Source organism: Marmota monax, unplaced genomic scaffold, assembly GCF_021218885.2.
Source record: "Marmota monax isolate L192 unplaced genomic scaffold, Marmota_monax_Labrador192_F-V1.1 WCK01_AAM20220418_F8-fsc00044, whole genome shotgun sequence".
Classification (NCBI taxonomy): domain Eukaryota; kingdom Metazoa; phylum Chordata; class Mammalia; order Rodentia; family Sciuridae; genus Marmota; species Marmota monax.
In genome coordinates, this window is record NW_026695198.1 from 2,821,864 (window position 1) to 2,844,684 (window position 22,821).

At 34.7% G+C, this 22,821-nt stretch overlaps 1 protein-coding gene across 1 annotated transcript in view; it reads left to right on the forward strand.

Annotated features, from left to right (window-relative positions):
* The window catches only part of Ube2v2 (ubiquitin conjugating enzyme E2 V2), a 31,803-nt gene extending 12,581 nt beyond the window's left edge, over positions 1–19,222 (forward strand). Inside the window, exons 2-4 of the mRNA XM_046428597.2 lie at positions 5,335–5,483; positions 13,947–14,072; positions 18,337–19,222. Coding sequence (XP_046284553.1) covers positions 5,335–5,483; positions 13,947–14,072; positions 18,337–18,483 — 422 coding nt within the window. The 3' untranslated portion in view covers positions 18,484–19,222. The remainder of the gene's footprint in view (positions 1–5,334; positions 5,484–13,946; positions 14,073–18,336) is intronic.
* Positions 19,223–22,821: the final 3,599 nt, after the last annotated feature.

Consider the following 22,821-nt stretch of genomic DNA (forward strand, 5'->3'; position numbering starts at 1 on the left):
GATCTCTCTCCTGCAGTGGGCTCTTATATGTTGGTCATTGAGATATGCTGAGAGTGAACAAAAGATTTTATATCACTGATGGCATTCAGCCAAAGTATGAAAGTAAACGCTTTACCCAGAGTCATCTGACTAGTATCTTAGTAAAGGGGAACTATCAGTTTTTAAAAGTTTTATGTTGCCTTTACTTGTCTTATATTTTTCATACTCTAATTGTGTCATTTCTGTGATTTGCCTCCCCTTTGAACTGTAAGCTCTATCAGGGAAGGAACTATGAAGTTGCTCCTATAGTTGATGAGGGTGTGTTTCCCATCCCCATCAGATTTGCAGGATTTGGGGACAGTTTAACCAGGAGTTAGGGAAGCGAGTACCATCTAGGACCAAATAGGTTTCATGATGAAGCCATGGGAATAATGGCCGTGAACTTGGGTTGTGAACTAAGTTTCAACCCTTATTCCTCCACTCATGCTCCATATTGTTAGGTCAGACCATATGAAAGTGCTATTTCTGTTGGTTTAAAATAAGCCTGAGCATTAGCAATTTCGTAAGGCTTAACCTAATAATTAATTGTTTTTTTTTTTTTTTTTAAATTTGTGGTGCTGGGGATTGAACCCAGGGCCTTGTGCATGCAAGGCAAGCACTTGACCAACTGAGCTATATCCCCAGCCTAAGCCTCAGTTTTCTTACCTAGTAAAAGGTGAGGTTTAATAACTTGCATAGTGAACTATGATAAAATACTTTTGCCTGTAAAGTTTTTAGCAAATGTCTGTCACATAGACATGTTCAATAAATATGTTAGTTTTCATTAAGTCGGCTATATGGGGAGTTGAATTCCCAGATTGATAAAGGAACCAGAGAGCTAAAATTTAACAGATGCGGCTTTTAATGAGTTCCATCTTAACAAGGTGAACCCTCTAGTTTTTTGAAGAGTGACAGAAACCTATGTGTCTAAGGAAACTCTGCAAAGGGAAGATGAGCAGTGGCTGGTTGTGGAACCTGGAAGAGCTGGATTGTCCACCAGTACATGTGTTCCTGTGACCCTCCTCCTTATCCCCACAGATACCCTGGAAACTGGGGAAAGGCAGACCTGGGTGTTTATGAGGAGCACCTACAGTAAGGTTAGAAAGTAAATGAGATGAAAAACATTTTAAAGGTGTTTTCTTTAATTTTTGAGTAGATGATCATTCACCTGGTCAAACTGTGCAGCAATATCTCTTTATTCTTGTCCTCCCAACCAGACTAGTATTTAAAAATATTTGTTCAATTTGTGTTTTCACCCTGCCCGCCATTAACTTGAAAAAAATTAAAATGGGAAAAAGACAAAAGGTCAAAAATTCATGTATTAAAATTAGGAAATCTTTTTTCTAATGAGCATACTAAGACATGACTTCTCCTGGAGTTTTATTTGTCAGTCTTTATGCGTTTTTTGGGCACTGGGCTAAGAGGGCGGGTAGCATGTGAATTTAAGGCAATAAGATTAGATATATTTCAGCTGAAAAATTGAGGCATTCCCCCCCCCCCCCTTTTCAGTACTAGAGATTAAACCCATGGGTGCTTTACTACTGGCTACATCCCTAGTCCTTTTTATTTTTTGAGATAGGATCTTGCTTAATTGCTGAGGCTGGCCACAAACTTGTGATCCTCCCGTCAGCCAGTCAAGTCCTGGGATTGCAGGAATGTACTGCTGCCCCTGAGGAGGCATGTTTTCCAGGTTCTTTGCAGTCATGGTTTGCTTATTAATATTACTACTATTTTTGGTCATAGTAGAGGTTCCTTGTGGTGTAGTTACTAGAAAATTCAGTTGGTGGGAAACCTGGAGACTTGAATTCTTGATGTGATTTGTTGACCGGTGTTTCTGTAACCTTAAGATTTTTTTCTGCAATTTGAGATTCAGAGGGCAGTCTTTGTGTAGAGTAACTTTGTGAAGCAACAGCCCCATCTTGTGGCTGTTTTCTCTTCACAGGCATTAATGGTTAAATGAAATAAGACCAGAGTGCTCTAGCTCTGAATTTGAAAATATAGCTCATCATTTGTTTTGGTTTTGAGTTTTATACTTTATTAGAATTCTTTTAAGTGTTAACATTGTCGGGTACAGTGGCTCATTCCTAAAATCCCAGCTACTTGGGAAGCTGAGAGAGAGTCATAAGTTTGAGACCAGCCTCAACAATTTAGGCCTCGAGCAATTTAGACCCTGTTTCAAGAAACTAAGTAAAAAAAAAAAAAAAAATGGGGATGTAGCTCAGTGATAAAGCACCCTAGGTTTAATACCCATTGCTAGAAAAAAAATGTTAACATTGCCAATAATGATGAGTCTTATTAATATTAAAGCTATTTTCCCAAACTGTTATGTGGAGAGGTGGCAAAAAGTTTAGCAGTAAATGTTTGTCACATTTATGGTACTTAAGTACAGGAGACATAAATTTTACATTGTTTCTTTGTAGTTTTGGATGCCTGCCTTGACACAAAATGGAGGAAAAAATTTAACACATTTAGTTATTTTTGGAGGGCTGACTTTATAATGGCAAGGGTAATTGAGCTTGTTTGCTTGTTTAAGATTACTTCAAAAAGCAGTTTTATACAAATGTGTTATAAAGATCATGATTCTGTAGCTACCAAAAATAAAGTAAATAAACAAATAAACAGAGTAGTGTCTCACTAAAATGTAAATAGAAACTTAGAATAAAATTTCCAGAGGCCGCCCTACCAGAATTTACAAGGAGCTTTGATTCTCAACAACTCAGATGGAGTTAAATAGAAGTTTATGTCATGCTTTGGACACTACAATGACCACAGTCAATATTTATAGTATATAAGATATACTTTTTATGAATTTCTACAGTGATTCAGTAAGGTAGGAACTATTGTTATCTGATTTATAGCTAAAAAAATGTTGCTAGGATTACATATCAAAAGTGAGTGGCAGCTGGCTGCGGTGGGCCACAGAGGCTGAGCCAGGAGGATCATGAATTCAAAGCCAGCCTCAGCAACTTAGTGAGACCTTGTATCTAAATAAAAAATATTTAAAAAGGACTGGGATGTGGCATAGTGGTTGATGCCACTGGTTTCAATTGCCAGTACCCAAAAAAAAAAAAAAAAATGTGATTGGCAAAACTGAAGCTGGAGCTGGCTTTAGGCAGTTTAATTCCTAGATCTGTGTGTTTATGCCACCAGGGTGTACTACTGTATAGCTAATAACACTGTACAACTAAGTGGTGAAAAGGGCATTAAGATCTAGAAACTAGGTTTCCTTTTTCTTTTCCCAGAACTGGGGGGTTGAACCCAGGAGTATTCTACTGAACTACATCCCACTCTTTAAATTTCTTTCTTTCTTTTCTTTTTTTTAATTTTGAGAAAATGTCTCACCAAACTGCTGAGGCTGGCTTCAGACTTGATATTCTTCTGTTGCAGCCTCCCCAAAACTATGATTACAGGAGCATATCATTGTGCCTGGATAGAAACTAGGTTTTAATATTGGACCTGTTCCTGTGAGCTGTGTGACCTTGGGAATGTTGTATAACTTCTTTGGTTTCAAGTGGCTATAGGAATAAATGGAATAATTTATTTAAAACAAGTGGTTACTAATAATCATAGTAATTATAATGACTACTGATATTGGGATTTATAGCAGCTCCATATTTCTGTGCTCTATGATTTTCAATCATTTTTATGAAGCATAGTATACAAAGTGGCTTATGGTTTTTGGTTTTATTTTGTTTTAAAGTTATGGTACTTATTGGATTTTCATTATATGTCCAGAAGGATTACCAAACATTAGTAATGCCTAGTTGCAAGTTGTGCATTACCATGCACAGTTGCTTTTAAGGACAAATCAGCCTATATGTATGTGTATGGGTGGGAGGAGAGAAAGCATACAAGCACATGCATATGGATCAGAGACAGAATTTTGAGGGCATTTATGTACTTTTAACAGAATTTGTGTGGTGGGGTTGGGGAATGTTTCATGTAAGATGTTCTTGAGAGCATGGAAGACCTCCCCTTTAATAGAGAGTCCTTACTGATACAGTAATCATAGGAAAGAAAGGTTTTGGAAAAGTAGATTTGTGGTTGGCTTCTAGGGATTGGAGATTGGAATTATGGGAAAGACCAGATTCTTTGAGAAAGAAGGCATAAATGTAAACAGGACATTCTAGGCACAGGGATTCCTGTTAAGATTTTAGTAATACAGTAAGGAATGTTAAGGTCAAAAGAGAAATGAACATTTATGAACATTCTGTTGAGGTCTAGAAAATGGAAAAGTGTGACATGGAGTGGAGGTGTGAGAAGGGTTACTGGATGATGAAACATTTGCTAGATTGTGCCAGGAGGTGGTGGGAGTGTCCTAGAAAATTTAGGAATATGAGATTTATTCTCAAATCAGGTAATGCCCCAAGTGACCTTTGAGTGATGGTGTTGACCTGGTAGAAGTAGGCCAGGTAGAAGTAAAAGTAGGACCAGAGTCCTAACTAATGGAAAGATGAGGAGTAGGAACCATCGGGAGGGCTACTTCTGTATCTAGAAAACTGTAGCTTCTGGTGAATTTTCTAATATGGAACATGATTCTTATTAAAAATTATTAAATGGGGCTGGGGTTGTGGCTCAGCGGTAGAGTGCTCGCCTAGCATGTGTGAGGCGCTGGGTTTGATCCTCAGCACCATATAAAAATAAATAAATAAAAAAACAATTAAAAATTATTAGAACATATACATTAAATAATTTAACCATAAATTTTTGGGTCATGCCTACTTACTTGATACAGAATTCTTGGCTTGGAACAGAAATCTCAAGTAGGAATTTTTTTTTTAATGATTTCCTTATGATTGATTTATGTTAGTGTAAAATTGATTAAACAGGAATTTATATATACATTGTATTCTGTTATTAACTCATTAAGTCCCAGGTTTTCAATTCTCCAAATATTTTAGTGAAATTGATACAAGTGCAAGTTTGAAATCATAATCTAGAATTTATATATTTCTACATATGTAGTTTATATATGAATAAATATAACATTAAAGTATAAAGTAATGTGAAAATACATATATGAAAAAATACATATTAAAATGTTCTGATCTTCATTTATTACTTTTCTCAAAAGAATAGAACTCTAAAAACAATATTTATCAAAAGTTATCATAAGTAGTATATTTTTTGTTCAATTTATGTTTTTATAGGTATCCCACATCTGGGATGATGGTACTTAATGGGTTAATGTTTGATACAGTGCTTTCTATATCAAACAGAAGTCATTTGTAAAATTAATTTGGAAGAAGTTGAATTTACATATGTGTAGCTCTTATTATGAGTTTTGTACATTTACATTGATGTTCTTTTGTGTAGGAGTTAAAGTTCCTCGTAATTTTCGCTTGTTGGAAGAACTTGAAGAAGGACAAAAAGGAGTAGGTGATGGCACGGTTAGCTGGGGACTTGAAGATGATGAAGATATGACACTTACAAGGTGGACAGGCATGATTATTGGGCCACCAAGGGTCAGTGCTATAAATTTATATTTTTTCTATTAATATTGTTACTTTAGAATAAACCTTATTTTTATACTATTAATATTAAAATAAAAACTTATGATAAACCTTTAATTGAAAGAATTATTCTGTTAAATAATTTTGTATACATTTATGGGTATCTCTTGTGTGCAGGGTGTAATGCTTGATTATGAGGAGGATTGTGGGGGGAGGAAGATTGAGATGATTTTGTCATGAAGGTGTTTGTAGTTTAGTAGAGGAAAAAAAATCAGTAGAAATGACAGATTCTAAATATGGCAGAGCAAGTTCACTATGGGACTTTAGAATATGTTTCTTCTAGCTGGAATAATTGAGGAAGGCTGGACAGTGGAGGAAGTTGCCTTTGGAATGAGCCTTAAAGAACTGACTGGTAGGATTTCTGAAGGTGGTGATGGGGATGGAGAACATTCCAGATAGAGAGGAAAAAGGTGAGGAAATGGAGGGGGTGTTTGGGAGGAGCAGTCATTTTAATGTAACATTTTACTAACCCCCTTGTATATATATAAAACCAAGGGTTTCTAATTTTATTGAGCGCACATTTCTATTTTCCCCTCTGTTTCACGTGCCTTGGAAATGCTGTGGGCCTCAATTTCTTCATTTATAAAATATATTAAAAAATCTAGGGTTCTGCTGATGTAGCTCAGTGGATAGCATGTATGTATTTAGCATGCTGAAGTCCTGGGGCTCAATCCCCAGCACCAAAAAAAATGAAACAAAACAAAACACAGCTGAATTTTTACATACTGACTAGTATTGTTGGCAGTTGGTCTGTTGTGCATTATTCTTAGATCTTTCTTGGGTTTATGAAGATCTTTTTTTTTTTTTTTTTTTTTTCTAGATTGGGATTTTTTTTTTTCCTGCATTGCATTTCTTACTCAAAGGTCCAACCTACTATACTCCCTGCAGTGTCTTTGGAACATGTGTTATGTAATGTTTTTGCCTTGCAGGAAAGAATACAAATTTGAAGGGTTTCTTTAAATCTTTGGTGTTTTTTTTTTTGTTGTTTGTTTGTTTGTTTTTTTGCTGTTGAATAAAGATTACATTTCCTCTTGATTATTGCAAAAGAAAAATAGGTCAAGTAATTAGCAGTGTTAACTTTAGAGAATAAATTAATGAATGTTTTGTGTTGTTTTCTGGTGTTCCTTTGCAAAATTCTCATAGGTTCTTTTTTTTTTAAATTTTTTTTTTAGAGAGAGAATTTTTTTAATATTTATTTTTTAGTTCTCGACGGACACAACATCTTTGTTTGTATGTGGTGCTGAGGATCGAACCCGGGCCGCACGCATGCCAGGCGAGCGCGCTACCGCTTGAGCCACATCCCCAGCCCCCTCATAGGTTCTTAACTGTCACCTTCTTCCTTCCCCTTCTCTGGTTTTTCCTTAAGACATTTAAGGAAGGAAATAGGATGTTGATGGTTAGAACAATTTTTTATAACTTGGAATTTGTAATGAATACTTGGAGTTTTTACTGCCTGTGAACCAAGTCTGTTTTGTTTTTAAAAAAAAATGCTTGTAATTTATGAACATTCTGACTTAGAATAGTTTGGAGATTTAAGTCAGAAGTTAGATATAAATTTGTGAAACTGTTTAGATTTGGTTTCTCCAGCCATTGTTTCTGCCTCCAGTGGATTCCCCTGACCCCTGCTCCCCTAGCTGGGGTTTCATTTTGTCTTGCCCAGGCTGGTCACAAACTTGTGGGCTCAAGTGATCCTTCTGCCTCAGTCTCCTGAGTAACTGCGACTACAGGTGTTCATCATCACACCTGGCACTTTCAGTGGACTTAAGAATGTTTTGGAGCTTGTATATGGGTTCATCAGTGGTCTTTTTTTATTTTATTTTTATTAATATAATTAAAAAAAAAAAAATATATATATATATATATATATATATATATATATATATATATTTAGTTTTAGGTGAACACAATATCTTTATTTTACATTTATGTGGTGCTGAGGATTGAATCCAGTGCCTCATGCATGGTAGGCGAGCCATCTACCATTGAGCCACAATCCTAGCCCATCAGTGGTCTTGTGAGTTGACCCATAGCACAGTTCCCAGATGTTGAGGAAATGTTAACAGCTCCTGCTTACTTTCTCACTCAGTTGGGGCTCCCCATGATAATTCCCCAAGTCAGCTGCCTTTTCTGGTGTCATTGAACCACAGAAAACACCATGTACCATCCATCCCTAGGTAGTGAAGGCTGTTTCTCTGCAAGTAGCGCAGAGGGACCTAGGGAACATAGACAAGATGCTACTCTGGACCCTCTTCTTTCTATGGATTGTAGTACTGGAGCTGTAAGAGAGAAAAAGTAATATCTTTTCCTCATTTATCACAAGGTTTATGGCTGAGAAACTGGTAGTAAAAGATTAACAAGAGAAGAACATACAAATTATGAAGAAGAAATGAATACCTAAAGAAACAGGGAAGCCTGTGTATTTTTATACTGACTTTGATGAAGAATGAATGTGGACATTTGCAGGAGCATGCTTGGACAAAGGGAATATGATCTAGTGGTAATAAATTGGGCAGAATTTAGTAAGTCCTATTCAAATTTTTCTGTGTGCCTTCAGAAATGAGGATTTTCCTTTCCTGTGGATATCAGGAGAGCACCTCTGAAATGAAGTCTCATGATCTACTTCAGGGGAAAGTCAGCAAGATTTTGTGTTCTGCTGCAGGGAAGAAGGGGAGGCGCCTCGAGAGTAGTCTTCACTGTTTCTCCCATTTTCCCCAATGCCACGGTGCCATATTTTAGGGTAGTTTGTCCTGAATCCCATCAGGGCCCCCTCTGACCTTCTTTGGGTGCCAGGATGAGGCAGTAAGGGCATGGTCCTACAAAGGCACCCATACTTCCTGAGCTAGACTCTGCCTACGGTCCCCTTGTCTTCTCCAGTTCTGTTGAAGGCAGATGTTTACATTGCTGCCTTTCTGTAAAATAACAAGGGATAGTGTTTTATCCCAATTTTTTTCTCTTTATAAAGTGGAATATTTAGAGCAATTTTGTTCCCAGTTTTGAGTATCCACATTCAGCCACAACACTAGTAAGACTCTTACCTTCACATACTGTTTCATGGTTGTTTTTTATTTATTTTTTTCATTCTCTCTTTTTTTTTTATTGGTTGTTCAAAACATTACAAAGCTCTTGACATATCATATTTCATACATTTGATTCAAGTGGGTTATGAACTCCCATTTTTACCCCATATACAGATTGCAAAATCACATCGGTTACACATCCACGTTTTTACATAATGCCATACTAGTGACTGTTGTATTCTGCTACCTTTCCTATCCTCTACTATCCCCCCTCCCCTCCCCTCCCCTCCCATCTTCTCTCTCTACCCCATCTGCTGTAATTCAATTCTCTCCCTTGTTTTTTTTTTTCCCTTTCCCCTCACAACCTCTTATATGTAATTTTGTATAACAATGAGGGTCTCCTTCCATTTCCATGCAATTTCCCTTCTCTCTCCCTTTCCCTCCCACCTCTAGTCCCTGTTTAATGTTAATCTTTTTCTCATGTTCTTCCTCCCTGCTCTGTTCTTAGTTGCTCTCCTTATATCAAAGAAGACATTTGGCATTTGTTTTTTAGGGTCATGGTTGTTTTTTATTTTGTGTGATATTAATTAAGATCCTTAATATTTTTCCCCACCATGCTGAGGATTGAACCCAGGGCCTCACTCATTCAAAATACACACCCTACAACTGAGCTACATCCACAGCCTTTCTTTTTTTTCTTTTAAATTTTTTTTAGAGAGAGAGAGAGAGAGAGAGAGAGAGAGAGAGAGAAAGAAGAGAATTTTAATTTTTATTTATTTATTTTTAGTTATTGGTGGGCACAACATCTTTGTTTGTATGTGGTGCTGAGGATCGAACCCGGGCCGCATGCATGCCAGGCAAGCGCGTTACCGCTTGAGCCACATCCCCAGCCCCATCCACAGCCTTTTATATTTCTGCTTTTATTTTTATTTTTTGGTGGTGCTGGGATTGAACTCAGGGCTTTGTGCATGTTAGGAAAGCACTCTACCAACTGAGCTATATCCCCAGCCCTTGTATTCCTGTTTTTAAAATTATTCCAATAGTTATTTGGATCTATAGGATTAACAACTTTTCTTTGTATTTGTTTGTTCTATTTTCTGTAGCAATATTTGTTGGCATAAGAGGCTTAGTAACTTTTTCAAGCTTTCTCATATGTAAATAGAGGTACTGTCTCCATCTTTAGAAGTTGTGAGAATTAAATGAAATCATAGACAAAGGAGAGCACCTGACTTGTAAATATTAGCTGCTTTTCCTACCTTCATTTCTATTTTATTTTGCTATTTTGTTAGATAAAAGGAAGACTAGGCTGTTAATTTAAAATTTAGAGGAGGTAAAGTGTTAATTAAGATGTAGAAATTTAAATTTATTCTAAGCATTGAATTAGGTTAGTGGGCTAGTTTAGGGATCTCTATAACTTTACAAAAATTAAGGTAGAATTTATATTTAATGAAATATATAGATTTTGCTGTGAATTTGACAAATACCTCACTACCTCTGCTACTATTGAAATATAGAATCTTTTGTTCACTTCAGAAAGCTCCCCATGCCCTTTTTCACTTGCTCTCCCTTCTTCCTGCTCCTGAGAGTAGTTTCACATGGTCTAAGACTTTGATCAGTAGAATCATAGCGTGCACACTTAATGGTTCTGCTTCTTTACACAATGTTTGCGCAACTCAGCTATGTTGTCACAGGTAGCAAAAGTGTTTCTTTTATTGCAGAATTGTATTTTAATGTATGGATGTCAGTTTTCCTGTTCATTAGGATTTTATCTTTCTGGATGTTAGAAATAAAACTGCAATGACTGTTCTCTTTTTTTGGTACTGAGAATTGAACCCAGGGTTACTTGACCACTGAGTTACATTTTCAGTCCTTTTTTGTTTTGTTTTTTTCCTCAGTTCTTTTTATTTTATATTTTAAGACAGGGTCTCACTAAGTTGCTGAGGCTATCCTCCAACTTGTGATTCTCCTGCCTTGGCCTCCTAGTCATTAGAATTACATGGGTTTACCACAGTGCCTGGCTACTATGAGTGTATTATCTTTTAAAAAATAATTTATTTTAATTAGGTATATATGACAGCAGAATGCATTTTGATTCATTGTACACAATTGCAGCACAACTTTACATTTCTATGTTGTATACAGTGTAACACTGCACCTTATGTGCAGTCATACTTGTACCTAGGGTAATGATATCCATCTCATTCCACCATCTTTCTTGCCTCCATGTACCCTCCCTTCTCTCCTTCCTCTTTGCTCAGTCAAAGTTCCTCCATTTTTCCCATGCCTCCCCTCTGCCTGTTATGGATCAGTATCCACTTATCAGAGAGAACATTGGCCTTTGGTTTTTTGGGATTAGTTTACTTCGCTTAGCATAATGTTCTTCAACTCCATCCATTTACCTGCGAATGCCATAATTTTATTCTCTGAGTAATATTCTGTTGTGTATATATACCACAGTTTCTTTATCCATTAATTTATTGAAGGGCATCTAGTTTGCTTCCTGAAGCACAAGAAATAAAATCAAGAATTAATAAATGGGATAGATTCAAATTAAAAAGCTTCTTCTCAGCAGAAGAAACAATCAATGAGGTGAACAGAGAGCCTACATTTTGGGAGCAAATTTTTGCCACACACACATCAGATAAAGCACTAATCTCTAGGATATATAAAGCTCTCAAAAACCTAACACCAAAAAACCAAACAGCCCAATCAATAAATGGGCTAAGGAGCTGAACAGACACTTCTCAGAAGAAGATATGTATTCAGTCAACAAATATATGAAAAAATGTTCAACATCTCTACTAATTACAGAAATGCAAATCAAAACTACTCTTAAGATTTTATCTCATGCGAGTCAGAATGGCAGTTATCAAGAATACAGACAACAATAGATGTTCGTGAGGAAAAGGCACTCTCATATATTGCTGGTGGGACTGCAAATTGGTGCAACCAGTCTGGAAAGTAGTATGAAGATTCCTTGGGCTGGGGATGTGGCTCAAGCGGTAGCGCACTCGCCTGGCATGCGTGCAGCCCGGGTTCGATCCTCAGCACCACATACAAACAAAGATGTTGTGTCCGCCGAAAACTGAAAAATAAATATTGAAATTCTCTCTCTCTCTCTCTCTCTCTCTCTCTCTCTCTCTTAAAAAAAAAAAAAAAAAAAAAGATTCCTTAGAAAACTTCGAATAGAACCACCATTTGACTGAGCTATCCCACACCTTGGTCTATACCGAAAGGACTTAGCCATATCAGTGTTCATAGCTGCTCAATTCACAATATGAGTATATTCTTTTTTAAAAAATATATTTTTTAGTTGTAGATGGACACAATACCTTTATTTTGCTTATTTAATTTGTTTACGTGGTGCTGGGGATTGAACCCAGTGCCTCACACATGCTAGGCAAGCTCTGTACTACTGAGCCATAACCCCAGCCCCATGAGTATATTCTTTTTTTTTTAACCTTACAATTTATTTTAATTTTATTTTTTTTAGTCATACATGAGAGTATATTCTTAAAGAAGCCTTTTTATGAACATATGTTTGTTTCTGTTTTTCTAGGGTAAATGCCTGAGAGTAGAATTGGTACATTGTAGAGTTGGTGTATGCTTATTTTTCTTTACAAGAAAACACTAAATTATTTCTAAGTACAGCAAAGTGTAGGAGTTTGGGAGTTCTAGTTTTTTTTTTTTTTTTTTTAAGATATCTCAGGTATTTTTAATATTACAGAATTTTTTGGGTGGGGGGCTAGTAATTTTTTTTTTTTTTTAGTGTTCTTTTGTCTGATGAATTCAGATTGAAGAACCACAGACAAGATGATCTCTTGAGATCTAATTTTAGTAATTATTATATCTATCTAAAATGGAGGGCACACTATTTGTTATTAAACTTGGATGAGTTTTATACATCTCTTTTTGAACATATTGAAATGTTTAATAACATTTGTACCTTGATTGTTGCATGCATTTTACATTACAGTAGTTTAATGTTGCAAATTTTATATGCACTTGGGATTAGGGTTTATTTACAGTAAAGGAACCAGCTTGGTAAGTAAGATCAATAGAACAAATTAGCTTTTTTTTTTTTTTTTCTTCCTGGTTTATATAGGAATCAGTAGATATTGAATTTGTTATCCTGTTTTAGTATAGACTATAAGTTAACCAAATAAAAGCCTTAAAAAAAAAGTTAGTAGACATAAGAATAAGCATTGAAGTGAATAATCTAGAAGCTTTAAGTCATAGCCTTAAAATGGGTGTTTTATAAGGCAGTAATATTAATTAAACTTAATATTTAAGAAACCCTACTTTAACATTATGTCGAAGTGTAAACTTTGCTATTGGGTGCTATGGCACATGCCTATAATCCCAGTGACTGCGAGGCTGAGGCAAGAGGATGCTGAATTCAAAGCCAGCCTCAGCAAAAGTGAGATGCTAAGCAATTCATTGAGATCCTGTCTCTAAATAAAATACAAAGTAGGGCTGGGGATGTGGTTCAGTGGTCGAGTTCAATACCTGCTACTCCTCCCCCAACCAAAAAAAACCAAAACAACTTAGCTGTTGTAGCTCTGATTTCAAATAATGATGTTTAATGAAACAGTAATGTAAGTATAAGTAATTGGAGACTTAAAATAATTATGTTTTACCACTGCAAGATGGTATAATATGATTTTCTCCCTGTCCCTCTCCCTCTCCCTCTGCCTCTCCCTCGTACCAGGTATTAAACCCAAGGGCACTTAACTACTGAGCCATATCCACAGCCCCCCACTGTTTTATGTTTTATTTAGAGACAGGGTCTCACTGAGTTGCTTAGGACCTTGCTAAGTTGCTGAGGCTGGCTCTGAACTCCCAATCCTTTTGCCTCAGACCCCCAAGCTGTTAGGATCACAGGCATGCACCACAGTGCCTGGTGCTGATATTTTCTCTTTTACTAGAAGTTATTGATTGCCATTCTAAGTAGAGTGACCATAATTTGTTATCCAATCAGATCCTTTTGAGAATGAAAAGAGGCACTATTAATAATTAACATTAGATCACTAGGAATAAACAGGACTATGTTGGAAAATGAGAACCTTTCTATATGTGTGACACAAATCAAATAGTCCCTCCTTTTATGGTGTATCTTTTTTAGCAAATTCTAAATTTAAGTCGTTTCCTTTTTCCTTATTTGTCATAGGCATTGTTTATACCACAAAAAGTGAGTTCTGATTATGTTATTTTGTGGAATTATTTTAATTTTATAAAATTTCTGCTTTTCAGTATGTTTGCTGCATTTTTTCCTAACTATATAGACCAATTAAATGTAGAAAAATAAATTCTTAAGTTTACTGTCATAGTGAGTACATTTATTCTTTATTATTTCAGGTATTATAATTATGATTATCTTTTTTCTTTTCCTTTTCAGACTAATTATGAAAACAGAATATATAGCCTGAAAGTAGAATGTGGACCTAAATACCCAGAAGCTCCTCCATCCGTTAGATTTGTAACAAAAATTAATATGAATGGAATAAATAATTCCAGTGGAATGGTAAGTTAAAATAGTTATTTTATATAATATAGTCAGGAGAAAGTTTTAAAGAACTTTTGTTTAGCTGAAAGACTAAAAAAAGGTGCTTGTCTCATATTATTTTTCTTTATAAATCAGTGTATCCTTAGAAACCTTAATGCACCTACCTAGGTAGATGTGATGATAACCGTTAATTATTAAGATTTTATTGTTTGAATCTGTAGACATAGTTTGATTGAATCCTTATTTGTGAAAAGATGACTATTATTTCCTTTCTTTAGGGATAAGGGTACATTTATTAAGATAAAAAGGACGAATATTCACAAATGGTGTTTTTCTGGGAGGAACAAGTGTGCCTATTGTAACAGTCATGCCTGAGCATGTCATGTTAAGCAAATAAACCAAAAAGACATGCTGTTTCTGACCCCTATAAATTAATAGAAATAGCTGAATTTGTTATGTGAATAGATTCCTAGGTTCATTCTTGTTAGGGCCTTGAAGTCCAGACCGTCTTGGTGCCATGTTGAGAGCATACTTACATGCAAAATACATCTGTCTTAGGAAATAAGTTGTAGCCTTGATTTAGTTACTTGGTGGTGAATGCTGTAATCCCAGTGACTCAGTTGGGAGGCTGAAACAGGAGGATTGCAAGTTAGAGGCCTGCTTCAGCAGTTTATCAGGCCCCAAGCAACTTAATGGACTCTTTCTCAAAATTAAAAAAAACAACAAAAAGAAAGGGCTGGGGATGGGGATGTAGATCAGTGGGAAAGTGCCTTTGGGTTCAATCCCTAGTATCCCTCCCTCACCAAACAGCTTGACTTCTTGTATATTCCTTTTTACATTACTAACATGTTACCCATGTATCATCCATTTTGTGTCTCTCTCCATGTTTCTTTCCTATCTGCCATCTATTAAAAACCACAGCCTTATCTTGATGCCATTTGTTGTGTTCCAGCATTGTAAGATTTATTCCAGGTTTTTCTTTTTCATATTCCTCTTCAGTGTGCATATTTCTTTCCATGGCTCACTGGGAGCTCACAAGATATATGCTTGCCTGCATGTTATAAATCTAACTGATAAAGGAGCAAGTTTTTCATTTTGCCTCAGGACTTTTCCACTTTCTATTCTTTCTATCTGAGAATTTCATCTTCTGGTCTGGTTAATCCCCTATGAATACTTCTCAGTGTAAATGGCAGTTCCTCAGAGAAGTCTTTCCTGATTGCCTAATTTGAATTATGTCCCCTCTTTTACTCTATTGGAATCACCCTTTTATTCTTTTCTTAAAGTTAATATACATTTATTATTTTTCTTTGTTTTATTTTTGGTGATTTTATTTTTTCAGGGGCTTTGTGCCAGAATCAAATATTTTTGGTGTTTTTGAAACATTTATAATATATAGATAAGTTTTAGAGAATGATATAACCAACATCAAGAATGATATAACCAACATCTATATATCTTTCACCTAACTTGTCAAATTTTAATATTTATCTTTTTTGTAACTGATTTTTAAAAATTTAATACAAAAGGACATTCTAAAGTTAATTCTGTGTGTGGTGCTTTCCTCTTTCCCTGTCCTCATTCTGCGGTGGAAGCCCCATCTTTAATTTGGTGTTTATCATTCTGTACATAATTATCTTGCTTTCACTATGCATTGTGTATCTGTGTCTGTGATTATATCACTTTTATATGGTATCATGTTAGTGATTTTTCAAGATCATCCATGTTGAAGCATGCAAATTATAGCCCTCATTTTTACTGTTTAATATTCATTTTCCACTTTTTGGGCCTTTACATTTTTTTAGTTTATACTGAAAAGATTGCTACAATGAACATTCTTTTTTTTTTTTTTAATACCTTTATTTATTTACTTATTTTTTTATGTGGTTCTGAGAGTCGAACCCAGGGCCTTGCACGTGCTAGGCGAGCGCTCTACCGCTGATCCATAGCTCCAGTGCCCCTACAATGAACATTCATATACAAGTGTTCTTGTGCCCTAGGGCTGTGCTGCTTAGGGTGGCATATTTTTTGACTTAGTTGTCTGGCTTTAACCTGTTGTAGATCTGTATTTTGTAAAACACAGTAAACATTGCTAGGAAAATGAAATTTAAAAAGATATACAAAATGAAAGCTCATATTTTTACTGTTTATTTATTTATTTATTTTTGATGCCCAGGGATTGAAACCAGGGGTGCTTAACCATTGATCCACATCCCCTACCCTTTTTATATTTTATTTTGAGACTGTCTTGCTAAGCAGTGTAGGTACTTCTTGAATTGCTGAGGCTGACTTTGAACTTATGATATCTTCCTGCCTCAGCCTCCTGATCTGCTGGGATTACAGGCATGCACCACCATACCCGGCTATTATTGTAGCTTTGCAGCAGTTTTTGAAATTAGTACTTTTCTTCTTTCTTGTATTGTTTTGACTATTCTGGGTTTCTTGCATTTCTGTATGAATTTGGGATCAGCTTGTTCATTTCTGAGAAATGAAAAAGGCAGTTGAAAATTTTTTTTAGAGAGAGAGAGAGAATTTTTAATATTTTTTTTTAGTTTTCGGCAGACACAACATCTTTATTTGTATGTGGTGCTGAGGATCGAACCCAGCGCTGCACGCATGCCAGGCGAGCGCGCTACCGCTTGAGCCACATCCCCAGCCCAAGGCAGTTGAAATTTTTATAGGAATTTTATCTGTACATTAATTTGAGGAATATTGTCATCGTCATACTACTTTATAGTTCTTAATACGTACATCTCATACTTCTTTTGTTAAATTTATACCTGTGTATTCTTTTGATCCTGTATTAAATGGCATTGTTCTGCTAGTTTTTATTTTATGCATTGTAAGTGATTTTTACTTGTATTCTGCAGCCCCGCTGAGCTTGCTTATTATCCATAGTTTCTTCAGTGGAGTCTTTAGAATTGCCTGTATACAAGATTATGTCATCTGCAAATAGAGAGTGTTTTATTTCTGTCTTTCCAAGCCAACTGCCTTTTATTTCATTTTTTTACTTAAGTGTCCTGTTCAGTATAGTGTCAAATAGAATTGATAAGTACAGACATCCCTGTCTTTGTTCCTGATCTGAGAAGGAAACAGTTTATCACCATTAAGAATGATGTTAACTGTGATTTTGTAAACTCCCTTTTGAGAATTGAGGCAGTTCACTTCTATTTGTAGTTTCTTATGTGTTTATATCATGAAAAATTGTTGGATTTTGTCAAATTATTTTTGCACATACTAAGATAATCATAATATTTGTTCTCTGTTCTAATACATGGTATAATATACTGATTAAAAATATATTTAAACTGTCTTGCAATTCTGGGATAAATTCTACTTGGCATATAATCTTGTATGTTGTTCAAGGAAAGCTGTAAGTGAGAACTTATGGCCTCTGGGGTCTTTTGTAAGCCTGTGCACAGCCCTATATTTGCATGTAGTCTTCTGTATTTGTAGGCATATGTTGGAGCTTTTTGGTGCCTTTGTGGACATCTCATGTTCCAGTTTTTCTGCTTATGTATTTTGGTCATCTTTCCATTGGTTATCTTCCCAGTGGTTACTTATTTTTTAATTTAAAAAATTATTTTAGTTGTAGATGGACATAATACCTTTATTTTATTTATTTATTTTTAAATGGTACTGAGGATTGAACCCAGTGCCTCACATGTGCTAGGTGAGCACTCTACCACTGAGGACCCCAGTCCCCCAGTGATTATTGACAAACACCCAGGGTGGGAGGTGGGGAGAGATAGGAGAGGGTCCCAATGAGTGAGTTCTGAAGTCAGATTTTAAAAAGCTTCCTGAATGGGGTTTTTAGGAAATAACACTATCCCCAGATAAATGTCAATACCTGACAATCAGGTCTTTGAAGAAGTTTTAGCCCAATTTAGTCAATCACAGTGGAAGGTTAATGGATTACATTGGAAAGAAAAGTCTGAATGCAGAGATCAGATTAGAAACTCTTATCTGAATTTCAGTTTGAGTTAATTTGTCCAGATTTTGGGTAGTGGCCTTGGAAATAGAAACTTTTTGACCTTATATCATTAAGAAGAAACTTATAAATATTTTTATAAATTAGTTATTTAGTATAACATTTTTAGGAAATTCCTGTTAAAGAAGAAATATTTCCCTAAATTTTGTATTAATTCTGAACCTGTAATTTTATAGTATACTTTTTGAATCTATAATTTCATTATATAACATTCTTATTAAAGCATGTTTACAAAATTGGTGCCATAATACTTTAAACTTAGAAGTTAATTGTCCTTTTTCCTTCCCCTTTCAGGTGGATGCACGAAGCATACCAGTGTTAGCAAAATGGCAAAATTCATATAGCATTAAAGTTGTACTTCAAGAGCTAAGACGTCTAATGATGTCCAAAGAAAATATGAAGCTTCCACAGCCACCAGAAGGACAAACGTACAACAATTAATTTTAGTGAATCTCAAACTTGTCTTAAATCAACAACCTTCTACTCATATTAATGTCTTGATTAAATATCACAATGCAAAATTACCCACACATTAAGTAAAAGAATTCCAGCTGGTAAACATGACCCGGACATTTGTAAGGATATATTTAATATATGTACACCCATTATGTTTTCAGGTAACAGGAGGAAAAATGCAGCACAATTTTTCTTTCTTTTGTTAAGGCACTGTCATTTAAACATGAACCTGGAGTACTCGAAATAGAATTCAGGTTTACAAGAGGAAAGCATGGCAAGAAGTGTCAGATGCATTGGAAACTTGCGTGTTTCTGAAAAGTAAAATCTCAAGAAAGACAAACAGAAATGGCATGCTTTGTCCATCTCGCTTAGTGAAAGAGCTGCAGTTGAAATTGTTTAAGTAGCAGGTACAATGAATATTGTCACAAATTGTGGTAATTTTTGAAGCGGTGTGGGTGCTGACTACTAGTAGTATCAAAAATATGTTCAGGATTGTTTTGATACCTGTATTTATAATAAAAAATGTTGGGGGGGGGGTTGATGGATTTCTGTTAAAAGCTGTTCCTGTGTGTTACATGTAACATGGTAAATATTTGTTTACAGTCTTTGTTTAATAAACCATGCATTTAAGTTTAAGTGAAGTCAACAAAAAGGAAATAGGTGTATGGATATGTGATTTTGAGATTAAAGTTAGTCTTAAAATGTAAATAAAATGTGGAACGTGTCCTCAGAGACTGTGCCATTTCTATTATATTAATGTATATGTGCAGTACCTTGCCAAGGTGGCAAAAATTGGAATTATTGTAGCTTTTCATTCATATACACCCTTTATTATTTATCCTATTTTGTATACTTGTGAATTGGGATTTTCAGAGTATCTACTTTAAAAATTACATAATTAGTTTAATTTCTATTTCAACAAGGAGGAATCCAGGTATTATATTTTTAGATTTGATTTTACTAGAAATAATATAATTAAAAAGGTCTTTGAATTTTAGTGATTCGTATAGAATTACAGGTTGCAAACTATTCAAACATATTTTTTTTCTTTATAACTTTTTTTCTGTGAAACTTTTAGTTAATAGATTGAACTAATTGCAGACATTTCCTCCTCAAGTTAATGCTTTTAATACTAACCAGGATTAATATATCTCTGTACGCTAACAAATATGTAACCCCGAAGGTAGAAACTCATTTTTGTCTGCTTTTACCAAAGCTACATGAAGTTTCAGGTCACTGTTTTCACTTCCAAGCACTGGGTATAATGTTTTGTTGAACATGTTGTCTTCTTATGAATTCACTGAAGCATATCAAAGGCAGTCAGATAGGCTCCTTTTATTTTGGCAAGTTTGATAATTTGTCTCACTCTCAGCCCAGAATATATAGGTAAACCAAAACCATGATTGTCAAAATATCAAGTTATATGTTCAAACTTTGCTAACATAGTAAAGGAAAAATAATTAACTTTGAATTGTTTTAAAAGTATTTGAAATATTTTAGTTACTTTTTTTTTTTTTTTTTTTTTTGGTAATGGGGCTTGAGCCACATCCTGAGCCCTATTTTGAATTTTATTTAGAGACAGGTTCTCACTGAGTTGCTTAGTGCCTCACTTTTACTGAGGCTGGCTTTGAACTCTCCATCCTTCTGCCTCAGCCTCCAGAGCTGCTGGGATTACAGGTGTGAGCCACCACGCCCCAGCATTTTAGTATAACATTTAGTATAGGGATAGATGTCTCAAACTTACCCTGATGTTTTTTATTAAGCTCATTCAAAGTTAAAGCCTTGAGCTACCTTAATCACTAGTGCATTCAAGTCCGTAATAGTTTATGTAAACTTATTATTTTCAACATGGCTACTCTATTTTAATTATCAAAGATGTCTTAAATACTTTTAAAATGACATGTGAAGAACATACATACAAATTAGAATGTGTAATTTATTAAAATAGACCAAATGAATTGTTACCTTGGAATAGTCTTTAAAGTTTTTTTTAATGGTTAAAGAAGATTAAATTGGATTACATTGACACTTTGTAGAGTTTGATGGTAACTGGTATGAGTCAGTCTAATAACTTCCACTTCGAAAATATGTCTTGTCATACATGGAAGCTAGTAATTTTGATTGCTGTTGGAAAGCTGAAGAACTCATGTCCTCTTTCCTTGCCCCATATCCATCATTGTGAAAGCTGCCCCCACCTTTAGTATATGTTGTCAGTCAGCCCTATAATGTTTCCCTTCCTTTGTTTTTTGGGATTATGGATCTCTGCAGAAATCTGCATGCCAATTAACTAATTTCCAAAGCAGAATCCATATTGCATGTCTCAATCAAGATGTACATGGCAATCTAAGACACTGATTGATATGAGTTAACAGAGCTGCTCTAAATTATAGTAATATTTCTAAGATAGCAGTTTTGAAACAATTTTTCCTTTGTTTTGTAAAGTGGCGAAGGTTGTAGGAGTTATGTGATATCACCTTTCAAATGAACTGTAAAATTGCCTTAGAAATTTGTTTAAAAGGCTAGCAAGTAAGACCCTTGAAGATGATCACATATTAATAAAGATTATAAAAATAAAATTCTTGTCCTGTTAGGTCAGTGTTATGCTTTAATGGTTTTAATTACTTAACTAATTTTCAGAATTGATGATTAAAGTTTTTTTTTCCTAGCATTTTAAAGTAATGACATTTGTTTAGGGGTTTGTGCATAGCCTTCCAGGATTTTAGACATAAATATTTGGAAGGATCATCAATGGCATTTAAGTTTTTGGTTGTGAAAACAAAATTTATAATATTCTTTAAAAGAATTTATAATATTTAGAGCTTGAGTACTTAAAGAGTGAATTATTTGACTCATGGTTTATTACTCTGAATTACTTAATACTAGTAGATTGATTTTAATGTTAATTACCACTAAATATATATATTAGTAGTAGTAATTACATGTGAAAAATATTTGAAAATTTAGAGAACTGGAAACTATTAATGACTTATTAGGTTTGGTGTGTATAGCTTTAGGTGGTTCTGATAGGTACATCATTAAACTATATAGCACTGAACTATATATTGTCTTTGATCAAAACCATGTCTGCTATTTCAGTGAACGTGTGATTGTGTTCTTGTACATCTTAAAGAATAAAAATACTAATGATAAAGGATATTATCATGCATAATAGGATTTCAAGAGGCATTTAAGGATTTTTCCTCCTAGATTTTTCCTGTTAGTAAGTATACTTTTTGGATATATAGGGAGAGTCATGCCATCGTTTATTGTGGGGAAGGATATAAAAGAGACTGATTTTGCTTTTTTGGTATCCATATAATTTTCCTGCACCAATTTGGCAAATTTGATGGATTTTGACAAAAAGATTCCAGCTTCTCAAGGTTCTAGAAAGGTGTACATGTTTTGTAACCAGAAACACCAAAATAAGAATGGACATAGTGTATTATAGATTGATAGGAACGTTAGTGGTTAATTTCCACCCAAAACTGAGTTTATTAAAAAGAAGGAATATCTTTTATGCTAAATATGCCTTAATAGAAGTTACTAAAGAGTAGATGGCAGACTTAACATAATTCATACTGAAAATATTGGTTATTTATACTATAGAACGTCAAAAATTAAAATTCACCAAAAGAAATTTCTGAAGAGAAAATTATTGGATGATATATAGTAAGTGACAAGTCAAAACCACCTTTTTGTGAAATAAAGCAGTTTTGAGAATTCCTGGAATGAGTAATGTGATTTTAGAATAACCATCAGATAGGAAGAGGTTGCCATGGTGTTTATATCCTTAGTAGGATGTTCTCATTTTAAAAAATTCCCCAGAGTCAGAGTCTGCTTGTCTAATTTTTTACATGTGATCCAAGACCCAGGTTCTTTTTCCTTCATGTTTGTTTATAAAATAAAAGCAAAACATCTCACTTTCTTAACTTGGAAAGATTCCTTTCTAAAGGAATGCAATGTAAGAGTTGCGCAGTGATCCATTTGCTGTTAAATGTAGACTTACATGAATTCTTTTATCTGGTCTTTGTTCAGTAGTGAGCAGCTATAGAAATTTGGGGAGCCCAAGGATTGTACAGAAATAAAGTTAATATTCTCCTAATAGTTGACACAAAGAAACCATAACAGAAATATGGGGTCAGTAAATAAGCAAATTATTGAATATTGGTAGTGAATAATAATAGTTGATCATATTAAGTATATAAGCCCTAATGTACCTGTATCAATTTCATTGAGATATTCACAGAATTGAAAACTTGGGGGTTAAAAAAGAGGTAGACAATGCATAATTGTATTTATACTAAGTGAAGGTCAAATAACAAG